Source organism: Eurosta solidaginis, chromosome 3 (assembly GCF_040869045.1).
Source record: "Eurosta solidaginis isolate ZX-2024a chromosome 3, ASM4086904v1, whole genome shotgun sequence".
In the NCBI taxonomy this organism is placed as follows: Eukaryota; Metazoa; Arthropoda; class Insecta; order Diptera; family Tephritidae; genus Eurosta; species Eurosta solidaginis.
In genome coordinates, this window is record NC_090321.1 from 60,228,046 (window position 1) to 60,249,809 (window position 21,764).

A 21,764-nucleotide genomic window follows, 5' to 3' on the forward strand; every position below is an offset into this window, starting at 1 on the left:
ATTGACGACGTTTTATAAAAATTGCCACTGCTATTTTCACGTTCGCTACTGTATGCTGTACAAAAATAAACTTTTTTTTATATTGATAGGAATTTATAAAAAATAAAGATGTGAATTAAAATTTATAAAACTACATTTTCATAGAAATTTGCAATTATAAAAGCTTTTATTCCTATTTTATTCTTTATGAATTCAGGAAAAAGTACACATACAGATAAATGAAAAGCTTAGTGACAGCTTTCCGTAAAAAACTGGACTTTTCCCATTTTAAACTTCAAAGCTCCATTCAGGCAGTTTACCATTACATTTTTGTATGTTTCCATCATAATATCTTATAAAATTTAAAATTTTATTTTTTAAGAACCGCTTGGCGCGAAAGCTCCTGCTTTTCCCACCTCCTCGAAGAGTAGTACTTTCGTTGAAGCTCTAGGCAAAGATTTGGTGTTGCTCTGTCAAGCTCAAGCATATCCGGTTCCAATATTTAGGTAGAACAATTTTTTTGTTTTAAACATCCCAACATTTTAAGCTGTTTTCTTCATGGCCCATTCATTAAAAGCTTTTAGATTTAATAGAAATACTGATTTATGTGCTTTTTATTATTCTAGAACCCGTCGGCACGAAAGCTCCCACATTTTCCACTGATTCAAATGTTTTCTCCTACATTCGCACAGTGGGTCAAAGTTTTGCGCTTTTATGTCAAGCGCAGGCTTTTCCCGTGCCCATTATAAGGTATTAAAAAGAAATGCGTAACACTGCCAACTAGTTCTGCAAAAATTTTTGTACCAGGACTTACTAAGATATATGTATATAAATTGAAGGTTTTCATTAAAAAGCAATATAAGTTTTTGTTTTGAAATATTTAGAACCAGTTGGCTCAAAAGCTCCATCATTTTCAAATGATTTGAAAAGCTTTACCTTTTCGCGCAACTTTGGACAAAGCTTTGCTCTATTGTGTCAAGCTCAAGCATGGCCGGTGCCAGTTATCAGGTAGTTTATGTGATAAAAAATAAAAGTTTTCGGAATTGGAGATATTTAATTTTTTTTTCGTTAAACCCCAACCAAACTTTCCAGCATCATGCTTTTCATAGTATTTACTGAAAGCTTAACATTTGTATTTCCCGTTTATTCTAGAACCTGTTGGCGCAAAAGCTCCCACATTTTCGGGTGAATCTAAAAGCTTTACATTTGTCAAAGGCATTGGGCAAAGCTTTGCTCTACTATGTCAGGCGCAAGCTTTCCCAGTGCCTATAATACGGTTAGTTTCTCTTTGAGGTCGCACTATTAAGGTCACTGTACAATGTAATTTTCGAAATATTTCTCCGAAAGAGATCGTTGTTTTACCCATACGCTTTTGCTAAAAGCCAAGGCTATTATGAAAAATGTGGCCTTGCAAATATTCAGGCATTTGCAAAGCGAAGTATTTTCAAAAAAAAATTATATCTTATAAATAAACTTCTTTCCATAGAGCCCGTTGGCAGTGTAGGTCCGAAAATTTCCGGCGGTCGACTGCAAGAAGTAATCAAGCAGACTGGTCTAAATTTGGCTATGCTCTGTCAAGGGCAGTCGTATCCAACACCCATATTTCGGTAATGTAAAACTTTTATTCTATGAAAATATATTTTTTTCGCACATCTCCCGAAAAACTCATTGGTTAAACACTGCACAGCCGGTTTAATTTATTTGGGACACACTTTTTAATATTCAGATAGTTTTACTTTTGAATTCTACTCTCTCTGTATCTTTTCTCTTCCCAGAACCAATTGGTAGCGCATCACCCACCATATCGGGCGATCGTCTACAAGAGCTAACAGTGCGGCTGGGCGGCAGCTTTGCTATACTTTGTCAAGCACAAGCCTATCCAACTCCTCTATTTAGGTATAAAATAAAAGTCGACTTCTCAAAATATTCAGACAGTTTGTAGCGTATTTGCTAATAAGCCTTTAATTGTTTACTGTTTATAGAGCCCGTTGGTCATGTAAAGCCGCGTATTGCTTCCAAAAGTATTGAGATCACTGCAGTGCCTTTGTTGGGCACATTTGTTGGACATTGTCCTGGTCAGGGATTTCCAGTTCCAGTTTATAGGTATACAAGCGTTATGTACAAAAAGTAAGAAGACCTGCGGAAAAACCGAAGCGACCACTGGGCCACTACCTCTAGATCCGAAACAATTTATATAAAAAGGGTTCATGTATTCATTTTGTTTTCTTTATTTTCCAACAGGATAATTGATGCATATTCCAATGATTCTCCATCATCCCCTGTCAAATTTGGTATATGCCATTTTTAGTGCGATTATTCTTTCTGAAATTTTTAAAAGTAATCTGACTATCGTTCCAATACACATCAAGATTTATAAAATCCAGCAGAACACAAGCAGTTCACGAAGGTTTCGGCAGTTAGATAAGTATATAGAATCATTGTCTCCGCTTCAGTCACTTCTGTTATAAGTGCCCTGCAACAAATCGCACTAGTTCCGAACTAGATTCCTACGAAACGGCAATTATCCGTTTTACAGATCTTTTGAATACGCGTTCTTAATTGGTTCAGTCATAGGTGGTTCTTAAAGAGTCGCAGAGTAAAGAGTTGATTTAATTAATAAATACATACAGCTCGGCCTTCAGCGCTGTTGGTACAAGTGTGGCTACCAACTGTCCCGCTCTGCATCCGATGAGCATCGGTTCGGAGGTAGTCATTAAACTTGTAGTGCGAGAGTGTCTCTTTGCGTGACGTATCTTCAATTTCTTCTCAAGGGTACACTCCCAAGAAATTATTGCCCCTTCAACTATTTTTCATCCGTTATATCTTACTACAATATTTGTAGGGTGTTGAATACAAATGTTGTTGGGTGAAGAACACAAATGCAATTCCTTAGAACCAAATATTCAACATAAGGCGTCTATTTAGGAGCTCTACTTTCCTATATGATCACATTTGGAGTTTCAAAGTAAGAAACCAACTTCAAGCCCTAAGGCTAGCGCAATTTTTCGCGATTCCCTGTTTTTTGAAAAGCTAAAATTTCATGAGTCATGGAGGCTCAAACTCTCCGAACTCAGTCTTCTTACATTCATTTCATTTGGTTAGGTCGCAAGAGATTTGTTGAGGGTCCTCAATGTCAACATATTCAAAAACAACGTTGGTTAGTAATGAATAAATGAAATGCAATCTTGTTCATCCCTGGCATGTAGTATAACGTGAGTGAGTGCTAAAATAAACGCTAAGGTAAGTATCTTAAACGCCCAGTATTTCGCATTATTTGTTGTTGCTTTGAAAGTTGTGCACCTAGCTTCGTCGTTTTCTTCACATTCATCGCATTCGACGTGCTTGAAATGTGCTTTTCATTTTCTTTTCAATCACCAACGCAAGCAACGCTGTCAAGCATTTCATTAATTCATTACTTTAACCAACTTTGTTTTCACTCATAGCAAATCAATAGCAATCTTAATCGCTCTCTCTCTCTCTCGTATTTCATTTATAGATGGTACAAATTCATTGAGGGCACTACACGTAAGCAAGCTGTTATTTTGAATGAGCGCGTGAAACAAGTCTCCGGCACACTCATCATTAAAGATGCTGTCGTCGAGGATTCCGGCAAGTATTTGTGTGTTGTCAATAATTCCGTTGGCGGTGAAAGTGTCGAAACTGTGCTCACCGTTACCGCACCATTATCTGCGAAAATTGATCCTCCAACACAAACTGTTGACTTCGGACGGCCTGCAGTTTTCACTTGCCAATTTAGCGGTAATCCCATTAAAACAATCAGCTGGTTGAAGGATGGCAAAGCGATAGGTCATAGTGATCAAGTTTTACGCATCGAATCGGTGAAGAAAGAAGATAAGGGCATGTATCAGTGCTTTGTGCGCAATGATCAGGAATCGGCGGAAGCCAGCGCTGAATTGAAACTTGGTGGACGTTTTGATCCACCCGTCATAAGACAGGCATTCCAAGAAGAAACAATGGAACCTGGACCAAGCGTATTCCTAAAGTGTGTAGCTGGCGGCAATCCTACACCAGAAATCTCATGGGAACTCGATGGCAAAAAAATAGCAAATATTGATCGTTATCAAGTTGGGCAATATGTGACAGTGAATGGTGATGTTGTTTCCTATTTAAATATAACTTCAGTGCATGCGAACGACGGCGGTCTGTACAAGTGTATAGCGAAAAGTAAAGTAGGCGTGGCGGAACATTCGGCGAAATTGAATGTTTATGGTTTACCCTACATACGTCAAATGGAAAAAAAAGCTATTGTGGCGGGTGAGACATTGATAGTAACCTGCCCTGTAGCGGGCTATCCGATTGATTCGATCGTTTGGGAACGTGGTAAGTATTTGAAGAAGCATTCATGTAAAGCGTGCGAAAGTATGTAGCTTTGTTTTATCCTCATAAATCATAATCCATTGCAGATAATCGCGCATTACCCATAAATCGCAAACAAAAGGTCTTCCCTAATGGCACTTTGATTATCGAGAACGTGGAACGAAACTCCGATCAGGCAACTTACACTTGCGTAGCAAAGAATGCAGAAGGTTATTCGGCGCGCGGTTCACTTGAAGTACAAGTTATGGGTAAGTTTCATATACACTTTATTGATCGTTCTTCTGTGAAGCTGCAGAAACGATTCAATTTACAAAATATAAACCGGCAAAGAATTTTAATGTCGAAGTATGATAAAATGTCCGTCCGTTGTACATGAAACTTATAGAATTGATGTCATATGTCCGCTAGAAATGCTTCGACTTAAGATTCAACCGGTAATTTTTTTTGTTACGGTCAATTTCTACGGAAAAGAAGTTGATTACTTATACATGTAGGTTAACTACTGCAATGCGCGAGTAGCAACGTGGGTCTGACATATTTGTGCTGCAATCTTAAAATACATAGTTACTTTTTTTTATGGTTTCACTAGTGCCACCACAAATAGTGCCTTTCGATTTTGGCGAAGATGCGATCAATATGAATGATATGGTCTCGGCTACATGCACTGTCAATAAAGGCGATACGCCAATCGATTTATATTGGACTACAGCGCCGGATCCTAAACTTGGCGGTTCCGGAAAACTAATGACCAACGATGGTATTCTTATAACGAAAACCACGCAAAGGATTAGTATGTTAAGCATAGAGTCAGTACATGCGCGTCATCGTGCGAACTACACTTGTGTGGCTCGTAATGCGGCAGGCGTTGTCTATCACACTGCCGAGCTGCGTGTTAATGGTGCGCAATATTAGATGAGCAGAGAAATTAAGTGATTTTTGTTTGTAGCGTTTAGATTTGAAGCTTTGGGTTCTTTGCACGTTTTTTTGTTATTGTAAGCCCCCTCTAAACCCTAATCGACGTAAGTGCAGAGTAGAAAAACTCGTTTCGTACTGTTTTGAAAGTATAACTGTGCACTTTCTTTTTTGTTTCAAACTCTTCATAATTTAAGTGCTGCCACAAATTGTGCCTTTCGATTTTGGTGAGGCGAGCGTTAACGAACTGGATATGGTTTCCGCTTCGTGTACTGTGAATAAAGGCGATCTACCAATAGATGTTACTTGGACAAAGAATGGCGGACGCGTTTATACGAATGATGGTGTCGTCGTTACAAAAACTAGTCAACGCATGAGCGTCTTAAGTATTGAATCAGTGCGCGCGCGTCATGCTGGCAATTATAGTTGCGTGGCAACAAATAATGGCGGCGTTACAACACATTGGGCTGTTTTGGCCGTCAATGGTTAGATAGAGCTCTAGAATTTGTAACGCTTTATTCTCTGTTTTATTTTATAATTTATTTATTCGTACTCAGTTGAATTCCCTTCCACTGTCACACTTTCATACCACCGTTCACCGTCACTCTTGCAGTTCTACCACAAATAGTACCTTTTGATTTTGGTGAGGAACGCATCAACGAACAGGATATGGTATCCGCTTCATGTACCGTAAATAAGGGCGATCTGCCTGTTGATATATATTGGACAAAAAATAGCGGACGTGTCTACACGAATGATGGTATTATTGTTACGCGCAACAGTCAACGCTTGAGTGTTTTAAGTATAGAGTCGGTGCGCGCGCGGCATGCAGGAAATTACAGCTGCGTTGCAACTAATAACGCAGGGGCATCACGACAATCTGCTATGCTGGCAGTTAATGGTTAAAACAATGAATAAATATTTCTTCCAAATGTTTTATCAACTTCATTTTTTTTAAAAAAAGTTTTGAAATTTTTTCTTAATTTTGCCCTCAACGCAGTCCTACCACAAATCCTACCTTTTGATTTCGGCGCGCAAAATATAAATGAAATGGATATGGTCTCAGCCTATTGTACTGTGAATAAAGGCGACCTGCCGCTCGATATTTATTGGACGCGTAATGGTGGGCGCGTCTTTACCAATGATGGCGTTGTTGTGACACGCACAAGCCAACGTATAAGCGTGCTCAGCATTGAATCGGTGCGTGCGCGGCATTCGGGCGTTTATAGCTGTGTAGCGACTAATAATGGCGGTGTAACAAAGCAATCAGCGCTACTCGCTGTGAATGGTTAGGATAAATATTAAAATATTTAAATTATCGGGTTTATTTTGTTCCATATTTTACTGTTACTTATGATTATATTCTGTTTTTTTGCTGATTACCTTTTCCTTCACCAAGTTCTACCACAAATATTACCCTTCGATTTCGGTGATGAAAGTATCAATGAAATGGATATGGTTTCTGCTTACTGCAGCGTAAAAAAGGGTGACCTACCGCTAGATATATATTGGACGCGCAATGGTGGACGCGTTTTTACCAACGACGGTTTAGTTGTAACACGCAATAGTCAACGTATTAGTGTACTTAGCATTGAATCGGTGCGCGCGCGTCATGCGGGCAATTACAGTTGTATAGCAACAAATTATGGTGGCGTAACGACGCATTCAGCGCTGCTGACTGTGAATGGTTAAGAGCAAATACATATTAAAAAAATGTGGTCTAGAGTATTTGCTTTATTCTTGCTAGAATATTTTTAAAATTTTCGTTGCATTTTTCTTTTCTTAACCTCTACCGCTTCATAGTCCTACCACAGATTTTACCCTTCGATTTCGGCGAACCTGTTAATGCGCAGGATATGGCCACAGTCAATTGTGCCGTCACCAAAGGTGATCTGCCCTTGGACATCTTTTGGCGTTTCAATGGTTTTCGTCTCTTCGGCTCCAACGACGGTGTAGTGATAACGCGCAGTGGTCAACGTATTAGCATGTTAAATATAGAGTCAGTGAGATCGCGTCATGCTGGCAATTATAGCTGTGTGGCCAGCAATGAAGCTGGAAGTGTGGAACATGCGTCATGGTTACTTGTTAATGGTAGTTTGGGGCTAGATTTTTTTTCTTTTGTGCTTTAAATTTTTTAATGAAATTGCACACATTTTTTCACTTTTTATTTTAACAAATGTATTTTCTCCCCTCTCCAGTTCCACCCTCTATAGTACCTTTCTCATTTGCCGAGGAGCCAGTGAATACTGGTGAGAGCGCTGGCGTACAGTGCATGATTCAGAAGGGTGATGTACCCATTAACATTAAGTGGACACTCAATTCACGACCTATTGTCAATGGTGAGGAAGGTTTAGCAATACTTAAGCTATCGGCGAAAAGTAGTGTTTTAAATATTGTCGCCGTAGAGCAGCATCATCGTGGCTTCTTCAAATGTATCGCTGAAAATAAGGCGGGCGCTGATTTCTATGTTGCAGAATTAAAAGTTAACGGTACTTCGTAGGGTTTGTTTGTTTCGTAATTTGTTTTGGAGATTTTGGTTGTTCCTTTCAAGTATTGTTTATGTTGCACTTCACATTGTTTCCCCTTACCAGTTCCTCCTTCCATTATGCCATTCTCATTTGGCGACGAACCCATAAATAACGGTGAGAACGCCGGTGTGCAGTGTATGATACAAAAGGGTGATATACCCATTACTATTAAATGGACGCTCAATTCAAGACCCATTATTAACGGTGAAGAGGGTATAACTATTTTGAAGTTATCACCAAAAACAAGCGTGCTGAATATCGCCGCCGTAGAGGAGTATCATCGTGGACTTTTTAAATGCATTGCAGAAAATAAGGCGGGTTCAACGTTTTATGCATCAGAGTTGAAAGTTAACGGTACACAAAATATTGAATTTTTTGCTAGAATTCCATTTTGAAAATATTTTGATTTATGTTTTTTTTTTTTTTTTGTTTTTCACCAACTGTTCCTCTAAAACTTTTATTTCATCTCATGTTGTCTCCTTCAATCTCAATCAGTTCCTCCACAAATAATGCAGTTCAGTTTCGGCGATGAGTCTATGAACTTTGGCGAAATGGCTGGTGTACAGTGTATGGTTACAAAAGGTGATTTACCGTTAAATATACGCTGGACACTAAACTCAGCGCCTATAATAAATGGTGAGGAGGGTTTTACGCTAATGCGCACCAATCTGCGTACAAGTTCTTTGAGTATTAATTTGCTTGAAGCGAAACATGGCGGCATTTATAAGTGTATAGCGACTAATAAAGCTGGATCTGCGGAGTATTCAGCTGAATTACATGTTAAGGGTTAGTCAGCGTAGCGCGCTGAATAAGTGCTTAGAACTTTTTCGTGAGTTTTTTTTTTAATTTGTTGACTTTTAAGTTTATTACCTAAAATTCCTTTAACAAAAAATTAAAAGTAAACTATTTTCCGCGCAGTTCCACCACACATTTTACCTTTTAGCTTTCCCGATGAAGTAGTCAATATGGGTGATATGATTAGCGCAACGTGTATGATTTTAAAGGGTGATTTACCACTCGATATTTTTTGGACTCTCAATAATGAATCGATTGTTTCGGGCAGTGAAGGTTTAAAAATAATGCACTTAAATCCACGTACTAGTTACTTGAGCGTTGAATCGTTGGAGGCCAAACACCGTGGTACTTATCGTTGTATTGCGGTTAATTTGGCTGGACTTGCTGAATATGCCGCTGAATTGCAGGTTAACGGTGCGTTGTGTAGGCGAATGAGTAGTCATAGATAGGTAGTTAGATGGTTACTAACAATAAAATATCTGTAAATATCATGTAGTACATCTGTTATGGCTCTCCTTGTTGGTTGAAGAATTTGCTAGTGTTCATAAAACTGAGTTTTTCAGTTTCAAAACGTCCAGTGGCATCTGCTAGATTGGCGGCGATAAGTGTTACATTTGGTGTTGGTGTAGTATAGTTTTTGTGATCTTCAGTACCTCGCGAAACATAAAACAGAAGCCAATTACGTAAATTGGTATGAATTTGATGTGGTTAAAAAGAATCGTTTAAATTTTAGTTAGGAAAAATCAGTTGCTGTTTGCTTATGTTTACTACAAAAAAATTACTTTTATCCGAGCTACGTCTCGTAATTTTCATCTATGATATACATATAGTGTGATACTTTTTTATTTACATTTTACAAGCGCTGAATAGCTTAATAAGCTAAGAATTAAATAACTTATATAAATATGTGTAAAAAATGCAACAAATCCACAATTTAGCTTAGCTGAATTCACTTAAGCTCAGCTGAATCCACCTTAACCATACATTTTTACATAGTCGCACCACAGATTAGTCCATTCAGCTTTGGTGAGGAGCCGCTTAATCGCGGTGAGGTTGCAAGCGTCACTTGTGTCGTGCCCAAAGGTGATTTACCGCTCGACATCTACTGGACGTTAAATTCAGCGCTTATTGTCAATGGCGAAAATGGTTTCAATATATTTAAAATGAATAAACGCACAAGTTCGCTGAATGTAGACTCACTTGAGGCAATGCATCGTGGCACCTACAAATGTATAGCGAACAATTCAGCCGGCTATGCTGAACACGTTGAGGTTTTAGAAGTGAATGGTTTGTAGCAGCGAAACTATTTTTAAGTAGTTGAAGAGTGTACAATATTTGTGTTGATTTGTATTTTTATTTAATTTTTATAAACTCATATTTTTTTAAATCCTTGATTCATTCTCAAGTGCCACCACAAATACAACCCTTCGATTTTGGTGAAGAGCCAGCCAATACTGGTGAGATCGCTGGTGTATTTTGTATGATACCAAAGGGTGACGTGCCCATGGAAATAAGGTGGACCTTAAATTTAGCGCCGATTATAACAGGCGAACATGGATTCACCTTATCGCGCATGAATCCGCGCACTAGTTCATTAAATATCGATTCGTTGGAAGCGCGTCATCGCGGCGTATATAAATGTATTGCATCAAATAAAGCGGGCCTTGCTGAATATAGCGCTGAATTGCATGTGAATGGTTTGTGCAAGCAAACTTGTATTAAGAAATAATTTTTCGATATTTAATTACATAGCTGAATTAGTTTTTTTTATTTGTAATCGATTTGTTTAGTTTTAAACCAGCTTTTTTTGTTTACTCAAAATCAAGTGCCACCACAAGTTTTGCCGTTTTCCTTTGGTGAGGATGCCGCTGATATGGGTGAAATTGCTAGTACGAATTGTGTAGTACCCAAAGGCGATTTGCCGCTTAAAATACGCTGGTTACTAAATTCAGCGCCCATTATAAATGGTGAAAATGGTTTTAGTGTAGTATGGCTGAATAAACGTACAAGTTCGCTGAATATCGACTCACTGGCGGCTATGCATCGCGGTATTTATAAATGTATTGCTACAAATAAGGCAGGCACAAGCGAATATGTCGCTGAGTTACAAGTCAATGGTTTGTTTAAAATCGTAAATCATATGCAGTCACTTATTGTAGTATTGTTGTAACACGCTGAATACACTTTACGCAGATATGTAGTGGTGCTAAGGTTTTGAGTTGCAGTTTTTTGCACACATTTGCTTAAACGGTTTTGAAAGAGTGTTGCGGTATGGCTTAAGAAGTGTGCTGAGTGTGAAAAATGTAAGGAGCTGTTTAAGGATGGTACTGTTTTGCTGTTTTTTTTAGTGTTATTTTTATATAAATTGGCGCTGAAGTGCTCACACTAGCGTTAAATTCTGAACTAAAAATATAAAAAATGGATTTAAATTGTGATCAATTTTAAAAGGCGCTGAAAATTATTTCCCTCTTTCAATTCAACTTTTTTTACATAATTTTTGTTTCTGCAGTTGCACCGCAAATTATGCCATTTAGCTTTGGTGATGAACCATCAAATTACGGCGATAGCACTGCGGTGCAATGCATGGTCTTCAAAGGTGATACACCACTGCAACTGCATTGGACATTGAATGGACAACCAATTACTAACGAACATGCCGGCGTACGTATTATAAAAATGTCACCGAAATTAAGTTCACTTAGCATCGATGCCATCAATGGACATCATCGTGGCACATACAAATGCATTGCAACAAATGCAGCGGGCAGTGCTGAACAAGTAGCCGAACTTATTGTGAATGGTTGGGGCGCGCGCTGAATTGTAGCTCTATATGTTTAGTCCGTTAAAACTATTTTTTATGTTAATAGCATTTTGTTTTTTAACATTATTCCCAAATCCTTTTAAGTATTCACTCACAGTTTCACTCCTTTATTGACACACACACACAGTGCCACCACAAATAATGCCTTTCTCATTTGGTGATGAGGCTACAAATTCTGGTGATTCTCTGGGTGTACAATGTTCAGTCACCAAAGGTGATCTACCAATAAATATAACATGGACGCTAAATAAACAGCGTCTAAAAACGGGGGATCATGATATCGCCATCGGTCGTCTTTCTACGAAATCGAGTACTTTAAATATCGATTATATATCCGCTGAACATCGTGGCGTTTACGCTTGTATTGCAGCGAATCATGCGGGAGGGACGTCATATCAGGCGGAATTGCAAGTTAATGGTTATTAAAAAGATTTGCTGTAAAATTTGTGTCCAATTACTAACTCGCCCTTACAATTTATAAATATTTATTTGTATATAAAATCTTTATTATTCTTTCGCTACTTTCACTATCGCTTACCGGCTTTCTGAAATCCTCTACCTCTCTGATTTTATGTACCTCTGTATCTGTGTAGTACTTCCCGCTATACATCCTTTCAATTTCGATGCTGAAGCCAATGAAGGAGACAGCGTACAGCTCACCTGCCATGTGGCAAAGGGTGATTTACCGTTAAAAATTCGTTGGACCCACAATGATTTGCCATTGTTTTCGCATATGGGCGTGTTGGCGAGTAAGATTGGTGAGCGTATTAGTTTATTGACAGTGGAAACGGTAAAGGCGGCAAATTCGGGCAATTACACATGCGTAGCTAGCAATAAAGCTGGTCAGAGTGTGTACACAGCTGAATTGCTAGTTAATGGTATAAGTAGAAAACATTTACAAAACATATTTTTTAAAAATCTTTGTGTAACTTTTTTCATACTTTCAGTTGTTGTAATTTTTATGTTCACCCAAAGCACAAATTTAGAACTTAAAAAGATGTCTATGAAAACATATTTTAAGCGCTGTTATGAGTTAGAACAGGAGCTGAATTGCTTTAATTGCAAGTGAGCAGGAAACTGTGTGATGTAGAAAAAATGCTAAACCCGCTTTATCGATTCATATTCAAGCAAAATGGCCAATTTAGCTCTATTATGTTGTCATTTTATTTTGGCTAAAACTAATAAAGGCTGCATATAAGTATCTTATATTGTTTTGTGGACAGTCATTGTAAAATAGTCTCTGTATTTAATAATTCAGCTGAATAGGAAACTTCCATGTTAGTAAAGGATAAAATGACGGCGAAAACATAGAATAAGCTCCTTGTGTCCTTCCCTCATATGTTGACATTAAGCTGAATGGCGCTGAATTGCGTTTGAACGGTGCTGAATTGTTTTTTTTTAAATTAAGCTGCGTTATTTCATATATTTCCAAGTATCTATACCAAACTCCCTATTCCTTGTATTTAATCAAATTAAATTTTTTTAATTTAGTCTTACCACAAATTACACCATTCAGCTACGACGACATAATCAACACAGGCGACTCTATCGATTTGCTTTGTCAAATACAGAAAGGTGATCGTCCAATAAAAATTAATTGGAGTTTTGAACGCGCTGCTGGTGATGCGCGCTATGATCAGCTCCAGCCGATAATGCGTACAAATCGCATTAGTATTAAATCGAGTGTTTTATCGATACCCCGTGCTACACCCGCTCATACGGGAATCTATACTTGTATGGCCAGTAATGCCGCTGGTTCAACGACCTACAGCACAAATCTTACTGTGAATGGTACAGGAAAATTTTGAATTTATATGATTCTACGAATATTCTTTTAGTATCTCATTAACATGCTGCGAAATTTATCTGTTTGTGTCTAACAACTTTGGGATTGGTTACGGTATTTTTTCGCTACTAAAAACATTATTACTAGCAAATGAATTTGTTAAGCGCCTATTTTCACATGCTGAATTTGTAATATTATTTTTAACTAAAAACTCAAGTTTTCAATACTTTTTAACTATTCTAACATTTTCTTCAAACATATCATTCAAAATACATTATGCAACACTTTTTTGGCATCTCATAAAAATGTACTCAGTACCACCGCGTATAACACCTTTCCAATTTGGCGAGGAACCTTTGAATTTCGGTGAACCTGCGTCTATACAATGTACCATAGCTGGCGGTGATTGGCCAATGAATGTTAAATGGCTGCTGAATGATTTTCATTTACCTGAGCATTTAAATATAGCAACAACAAAATTTACAAGACATACTCATGTACTGGCTATAGAGAGCGTAAATGCAGATCATGCTGGAAATTATACGTGTGTCGCAGAAAATTGGGCGGGAAGAGCTGAGTATACAGCGCCTCTGATTGTGAACGGTTCGAAGAGAAATATTAATTATACTGTCTTTACATAGTAGAAAATAAATTTTTTTTATTTAAATCCAACTCCCAAATCCATATTCTAGTGTTATAAGTCGCACACTTAATATTTCATACACAAAATTTTGTATCTTCAATTATACGTTAGTACAACAACAGGACTTATTTGAATTTTCAAGACGCGCTGAATAGCTTCCAAAAGGTATTCAGCGCGCGTCTGGTAGTTGAAATATTTTACTCATTAATCATTTCCTTAGATATCATTAGGCTTGCAAAATTGAGTGACTACTTATATTTAAAAAATAAATAAATTTGTTAAAAATCTGTTAAATATTTTTTTTTTCGAAAAAAGTTGCTCCTAAAATTGCACCCTTTGACTTTGGCGAGGAACCACTGAGCTATGGCGAACCAGCTTCCATTCAATGCACCATACTCGGCGTGATTTGCCCATAAATGTGACATGGCTGCTGAATAATGCGCCAATTGATAGTTTTCATGACATTTCACTGTCGCGTATTGGTAAACGTGTTAATGTGTTAACCATCGAAGCGGTTGCAGCGCATCATACTGGAAGCTATTCATGTCGAGCGCGTAATAAAGCTGGCGTTACGGAACATGCAGCGCGTTTAATTGTGAATGGTTTGTTTGATATGCAGGAGTTGAGAATTTAAATGTTTTGCGTTTTTCTTTTAAGTTCTTCCTTTTTTGTTTTGTCTCTGATGCCATTGAAGTCCCCCTCCGCTGCGTAATTAAAAAAAGAAAACATGCGCTGAATTACATTTTAATGTATTCAGCTTGTTTTTTGACAGAAGAGAAATTTTCTATCTTATTATGTGGAGCTAATAAAAAATGTATCTTAAATTGTAATAAGTCGCTCCAAAAATCGCGCCTTTCGACTTTGGTGAGGAACCTCTTAACTACGGTGAGCCTGCTTCAATACAATGCACCATATTGGGAGGCGATCTACCTATCAATGTAACATGGCTGCTGAATAATGCAACTATCGATTCGTATCATGACATATCTTTTTCGCGTATCGGCAAAAGAATAAATGTTTTGTCTATAGAATCAGTGTCCGCACATCATGCTGGCGCTTACTCATGTCACGCTCGAAATAAAGCGGGAATTACCGCGCATACAGCGAATTTAATTGTTAATGGTTTGTTTGAGTACTCTGGAGTTTTAGTAATTTTTCAACTTGTTTTATTTTTTTCTCCCTTTTTTATGCACCTTTTTGAAAAAAGTACCACCTAAAATCACACCTTTCACTTTTGGCGATGAACCGATGAACTTCGGAGAGCCTGTTTCGGTACATTGCACAATTTCGGGCGGCGATTTGCCTGTTTCGGTAATGTGGACTTTAAATCGTCATCCTTTACTACCTGAATTGGAGATTTTGACGGAAAAACGGGGCAAACGTATACACAATTTAATGATTGATGCAATTGAAGCAAAACATGCAGGAAATTATACTTGAATTGCAAGCAATTCAGCAGGCAGTGCTGAACATTCAGCTGAATTGATTGTGAATGGTTTGTTTTGCTTAAAAAAAATAGAGAATTTATGTTAGAAGGGCTTGGTAGAAACTGTAGTTTTAATACTTTTTTTATATCTTGCTTGATCCTTCCAAAACACGTATTGCTGAACTTATGTTTTTTTGCTATTGTGTGTGTGTGCTGAATTGAGCCCATCTGGTGCCTAAAAGGCTGACAAGGCTAACAAAGTAAAGGCGTAATTGAAACCTTAAGTTGCGCTTACTATTTGCTACAATTAAAAACTGCAATAAAAAAGTGTGCTGAATTGAGTTCAAGTGAAAACCAGTGTATTTAAAAAGTGCTGAATACATTTACTTTACAAATTGTGTTACACTTACCTAAAGTTATTTTACTTGTTCATTTTTTCATTTTTTTGCACAGCTGCACCAAAAATCAGCCCATTCGCTTTTAGTGAAGAATCTATGAGTTTTGGCGAATTCGTGAACATACAGTGCACCATAGCTGGTGGCGATTTACCCGTGAATATTTCTTGGGCATTAAACGGCAAACCCTTTGACGACTATTTAGAAATTATAACAACGAAGCGTGGAAAACGCATAAGTGAATTGACAATTGAGTCTGTATCGGCGAAACATACCGGAAATTATAGCTGTATTGCTGAAAATCGTGCTGGGCGTGTTAATCATATCGCTGAATTGCGTGTTAATGGTGCGAAATACGCTCAATTACAGTTTTTTTCATTTAATACTTATAATTCGTAATTTATTATTCAACCCTCTCCCCATAACACAACTTTGTTGCTATTGTTATTATTTAATGCGTGTGCTGAATTGAGCTTGTGAGGGTTAAAAGACTAAAAAATTGCATACTTACCAAAAATGATTGCTGAAGTAGGAAAAATCACAAAAATATATATGCTGAATTGAGCTGAATACAAGTTTTGTACAATAAATTAGTCAGGAACTAGTCTCAAGTTGCAATAGTTAAGATTATAAAGTGCTGAAAAGAATTGCAACTAGATGAATTGATATTATAACCGCATTCGTTACTCCCAAACTGAATGTCTTAAATGTTTCTTGCGCCGCTTTAGTTTAACTTATCTTTCTTATCCAGCGCCGCCAAAAATCAATTCCTTTTCATTTAATGAAGAATCTATGAGTTTTGGTGAATTCGTGAACATACAGTGCACCATAGCCGGTGGCGATTTGCCCGTAAATATTACTTGGACATTAAATGGTAAACCTTTCGAAGATTATCTGGAAATTATTACTACTAAGCGTGGCAAACGTATTAGTGAATTAACAATTGAATCTGTGTCAGCGAAACATACCGGAAATTACAGCTGCATTGCTGAAAATCGCGCTGGACGAGTTAATCATACCGCTGAATTGCGTGTAGACGGTGCGAAATGCACTGAATACAATTATTTGTTTTACTTTTATGTATTTAGTACATGGCTTATTTATACATTTGTTGAACCTTTCCTCTTTACATAACCTTTTCCTATTTCCATGTTTCTTAAGTACCACCGAAAATCGCGCATTTCGATTTTGGTGAGGAGCCATCGAATTTTGGTGAATCCGCTAGCGTCCAATGTTTGGTAACTTCTGGCGATTTTCCCGTTAGTTTCGCTTGGTTGTTCAATGGTCGTCAAATAAATAACAATGTGTACGATGTGTCAATGGTGAAATTGGGCAAAAAGATAAGCGCGCTTTCAATCGATTATGTGCGTGGTCATCACGCTGGAAATTATACATGTGTAGCTGCTAACCAGGCCATATCGGTTAATTATACCGCTGAATTGGTGGTTAATGGTAGATTTTTAAAACTAAAAAAATATCAAACTTAAGTGACAAATTTATAATTTCTTGTTTAGTTTTTTTGAAATACTCTCCTTAAATTTCTTAAGTATGTACATTTTCCTCATCCAATTCACTTACTTTTAGTTCCCCCGAAAATTGCTCATTTCGACTTTGGCGATCATGCGGTGAATTTCGAAGAATCAGTTTCTGTAAATTGCCTTATTTATGTTGGTGATTTGCCTATGGATATAACTTGGCTTTTTAATGGTCATCCAATAAATATTTATACGGGCGTTACTATTGTAAAAGGCGGCAAAAAAGCTAGTATTTTGACTATAGATTCAGTACATGCTGGTCATGCGGGCAATTATACCTGCAAGGCACGAAATGATGCTGCTGCGGTTGAATACACTGCAGAATTAATTGTGAATGGTACTTTATTATGTTTCATTTGATATTTATTATGCGCTGAATATATTTAAATCTATGATTTGAGTAGTTTTTTGTGGGTCTTGGCTTCTTGTACATTCAACTAACATAAACCGAGAAGTGCTGACATGTTTTTTTATTGGAAATATGTGAGAATTTGAGCTGTTTTGTAACTTAACATTTGCTGTTAATAGCAAAAATTTAAAATTGTATGTGCTTACAATATTTTTGCGAGGAAAAGTTTTGCTGAATAAAGATAAAGTCGGATCATGAAGCATTTGTATCATTTGTGTAATTCGATATTTTTTGTGTTTACAGAAAATAACTAACTTTATTTAAAAAATTTTCTAATTAATCTTTTAATTTGAAGTGAAATTACAAAACCTCTTAACTTTAACCAATTCAGCGCCACCAAAAATAGCATCATTTGACTTTGGCGATGTGCCCGCAAATTTTGAAGATTCGGTGTCAGTGAATTGCCTAATTTCTTCGGGTGATATGCCTATTGATATCGAATGGTTATTTAACGGTGAAGCAGTTAACTTTTTTGCTGGCGTAAATGTCACTAAAGTTGGCAAACGCACAAGTGTTCTTACTATCGACTCGGTGCATGCAGGACACGCTGGCAACTACACTTGCATAGCGCGCAATAAAGCCGCTAAGGATGCTTACTCAGCGCTATTGATCGTTAATGGTTACTTGATTACTCTTACATATGTAGTTAGTTTTAAACAAAGTTTAGTTAGTTTTTTCGTTAGTGATAACACTTTATTTACTTTCCCTACAATTTACATACTAAGTCCCTCCAAAAATTACTCCTTTTGACTTTGGCGTGGAACCGACGAATGTGGAAGATTCAGTTTCAATTACATGTCTAATTTCTTCGGGTGATTTTCCTATCGATATTGAGTGGCTTTTTAATGATTACCCTATAAGCTCTTACACGGGTGTAACTGTCGTGAAAGGTGGTAAACGCACTAGTATGCTGACTATAGATAATGTACACGCTAGACATGCCGGTAAATACACTTGTAAAGCGAAAAACTATGCAGCCGCAGTAAATTATACAGCTCAACTAATAGTGAATGGTAAAAATATCAAATATATATAAAATAAAGTTGAACGAAGTAGCGCTGAATTACGCTGAATATATCTTTATCGCAATACTTTTGTATTTTTACAGTACAAAATTATTTTTGATTTACCTATTTTGTTTATATTTGCGGAATATTTAACCACATTTCCCTACATACCCCTTTTAATTACCAGTCGCTCCTAAAATTGTACCTTTTGCCTTTGGCGAAGTTCCGGCAAACTTTGAAGATTCTGTCTCAGTGAATTGTCTTATTTCTTCTGGCGATATGCCATTGGATATCGAATGGTTATTTAATGGCGAAGCTGTTAATTATTTTGCCGGCGTAAATGTTATGAGAGGTGGCAAGCGTACAAGTTTATTAACTATTGACTCAGTGCATGCCGGCCATGCGGGTAACTATACTTGCAAAGCGCGTAACAAAGCTGCTGCGGATGCGTATTCAGCGCAGTTGATTGTTAACGGTTATTAAACAATTTATCATTTATTTTATATTTAGCTGTGAAAAACTAATTAATTTTGTGTGCTTACAATATTGTTTTTTCAACTTTTCGTTTTGAAACTTAATCCTCTTCCAAAGTGCCACCGAAAATAACACCTTTTTTTTTTTGGTTGTGAACCGGCTAATGTGGAGGACTCTGTATCGGTTACTTGTCTCATTTCATCCGGTGATTTACCTATCGATATTGAATGGCTGCTAAATGATTATGCAATTAGTTCTCGTTCGGGTATATCGGTTATGAAAAGTGGTAAACGTACGAATATATTGACCATCGACAACGTACATGCCGGCATTATGCTGCGGCTGTGAATTACACAGCTGAATTAGTTGTTAATGGTATATTTCATTACACTTATTTAAATTTAAGTGCTTGCTGTGGCTCTGAATAACAGCTTTTAACTGTTTAACAAATTTTTAGTTTTCCTTTGAATTCAAATTAAAAATTTTCCACTTACCACCATTTCGAAAATCCTCTACCAGATTACAGCAACACGAATAACAAACAATGATTACAACAACACATTGAACTCACCTTAATCATGCTTACCAAAATTTACAGTGGCTCCCAAAATAGCGCATTTCGACTTTGGTGAAGCTCCCGCAAATTTTGAAGACTCTGTTTCCATAAATTGTCTCGTCTCATCGGGTGATCTTCCACTTGATATTGAATGGCTTTTCAACGACTATCCGCTTAACTCGTACGCTGGCATTACGACTACGAAAATGGGCAAACGTTTGAGTGTTTTGATGATTGATTCGGTAAATGCGCGTCATGTTGGCAACTATACATGCAAGGCTAGAAATCTATGGGCGTCGAGTACTTATACGGCGCAATTGATAGTGAATGGTATTTTTGGCAGAAAAAACATAATTGCGCATTTTTTATTTAGAATTAAATTTTTTTTAATTAATAAATTTATTTAAAAAAATATTTTTAATAATTTATTTACTATATACCTAAAGAACAACCCCTTATATCAAAACATTCCTGCTACACTGAAAAGCATGCATTTTGTAATGGTGTATAGTGACAAGTGTGAAATCTAAGGCACATACGTTAAAATAATAACCAACCTTCGGGGTGCGTTTATGTTGGAGCATCTATGTTTGATTTACCCCCAAAACACACGTGCAGCAGTTCTATCTGCTTCCAGCACTGCTAGTTTTTCTGCTGCTTAGAGTTCGATTTTTTAGTTCAATGAAAAGATTAGTTCACTTCTAGTTTGTTCAGTCCATCGAACTAATTCTTTTGGCTCTTAGTTCGGTCACTTAATTCAACTATTGTTCAACTAATTGAACTAGTTCAATAGTTCAATTCGGAAGTCAAATCTACTCACTCCCTGATTTAAACAGCATATATGCTGCCAGCAATACTTACGGAAATTCGGCAGTACTTGCATTTCATTTTGTTTTCTTCACAACTTTCTTTAAAGTGCTTCCATATTTCACTTCGCTTTGGCATCTGAAACAAATCATTATGTATTAAGCACATATTTTTCTAGTCAAATTTATGAAAGCAAAATGGAAACACTTACTATTACATTTAAAAGACTAAACTTCTAAAATAAATTGTAAAACTTCACAAAATGACGATATGGCCACATAAAAGTTTAGTTCACTTTACTGAACGAACTAGCGAACCAGTTCAATTAAAAGATCTAGTTCTTTAGTTCAATAGATCCCCAAGCCTACTGCTGCTGCTTAATTGTTTTGTAGACTCAAGTGCTGCTATATTTACCTGACAGCACCGTACAGCAACTTAACTAAAATTTTGTGTGATGTTTTTCAAACACACTAAACACTGATTTTATTAATGAAAAAAAAAAACATTGTATTTAATTAGCGAGACAGACTCATATAGCTTTATAAAATTTTGAACATTTGCCTCTTAGTATTGCCTTTTTTTGCTTTTCCTTTGTACTTAATTAGGTACATATATACTATACGTTTTTAATCAAAACTTTGGGGAATATTTTTAGGCTCATTCAACAGAATTGGATCAGTGACATTCGATTTTCTAGCAGCGCATTATCAGTAATGCTTACGTTGATCACTATTATTTCAATATTAAGTACATGCATTTAATGCATTGCTAGAAAATACAATGTAACTGAACAAGTTCTGTTGAACGAGCCTAAAAATATTCCCCACAATTTGGATTAACAACGTATAGTATATATGCCCCAATTAAGTATAAAAGGAAGAGTAACAAAAAGGCAATACTTAGAGAGAAGTTACAAAGCGAGCAGCGGGGCATTCATATGGCTGCGTGTATGGATGTAGGAGATTTCGAAACCCTAACTGATCTAGCTGATGAAGTGATATTCAAAAACATGTCCCAGTAACCAACGCCGTATGCAAATTTATTAATTTTTCTCAAATATCGATTAAAAAATTCTTTTGAATATAAATTTTATATTTTGTGTGAGTAGAAAAATTTAAATGAAGGAAACATATTTGCTTCTTTGGCGTTTCTTTCGCTGCTTTTTCTTGCTTGTTTGGGGTTTTTTTTGTTACCCAACACTGTTTCTATACAACAAATTTAGCATGGTTCAACTATATGGTTGGATCATCTGTACAATAACAAAATATGTCTGTTCAAATTGTCAAAATCTGTGTATTGGTGTTGGTGCGAATGGTATGGAATGGAAACATAAAACTTAGCAGTTTTTGTATG

General features: G+C 36.8%; 1 protein-coding gene across 49 annotated transcripts in view; it reads left to right on the forward strand.

The window, feature by feature from the left end:
- The window catches only part of Dscam1 (Down syndrome cell adhesion molecule 1), a 274,746-nt gene that overhangs the window by 184,967 nt on the left and 68,015 nt on the right, over positions 1-21,764 (forward strand). For 41 of the 49 annotated variants that reach the window (XM_067771930.1, XM_067771929.1, XM_067771923.1 and 38 more), the window contains 3 exons: positions 3,476-4,320; positions 4,404-4,565; positions 12,865-13,164. In XM_067771930.1, coding sequence (XP_067628031.1) covers positions 3,476-4,320; positions 4,404-4,565; positions 12,865-13,164 — 1,307 coding nt within the window. Of the gene's footprint in view, positions 1-3,475; positions 4,321-4,403; positions 4,566-5,426; positions 5,715-8,675; positions 8,967-12,864; positions 13,165-21,764 lie in introns of all 49 variants that reach the window. The other 8 variants (XM_067771933.1, XM_067771948.1, XM_067771931.1 and 5 more) reach the window with 3 other exon arrangements.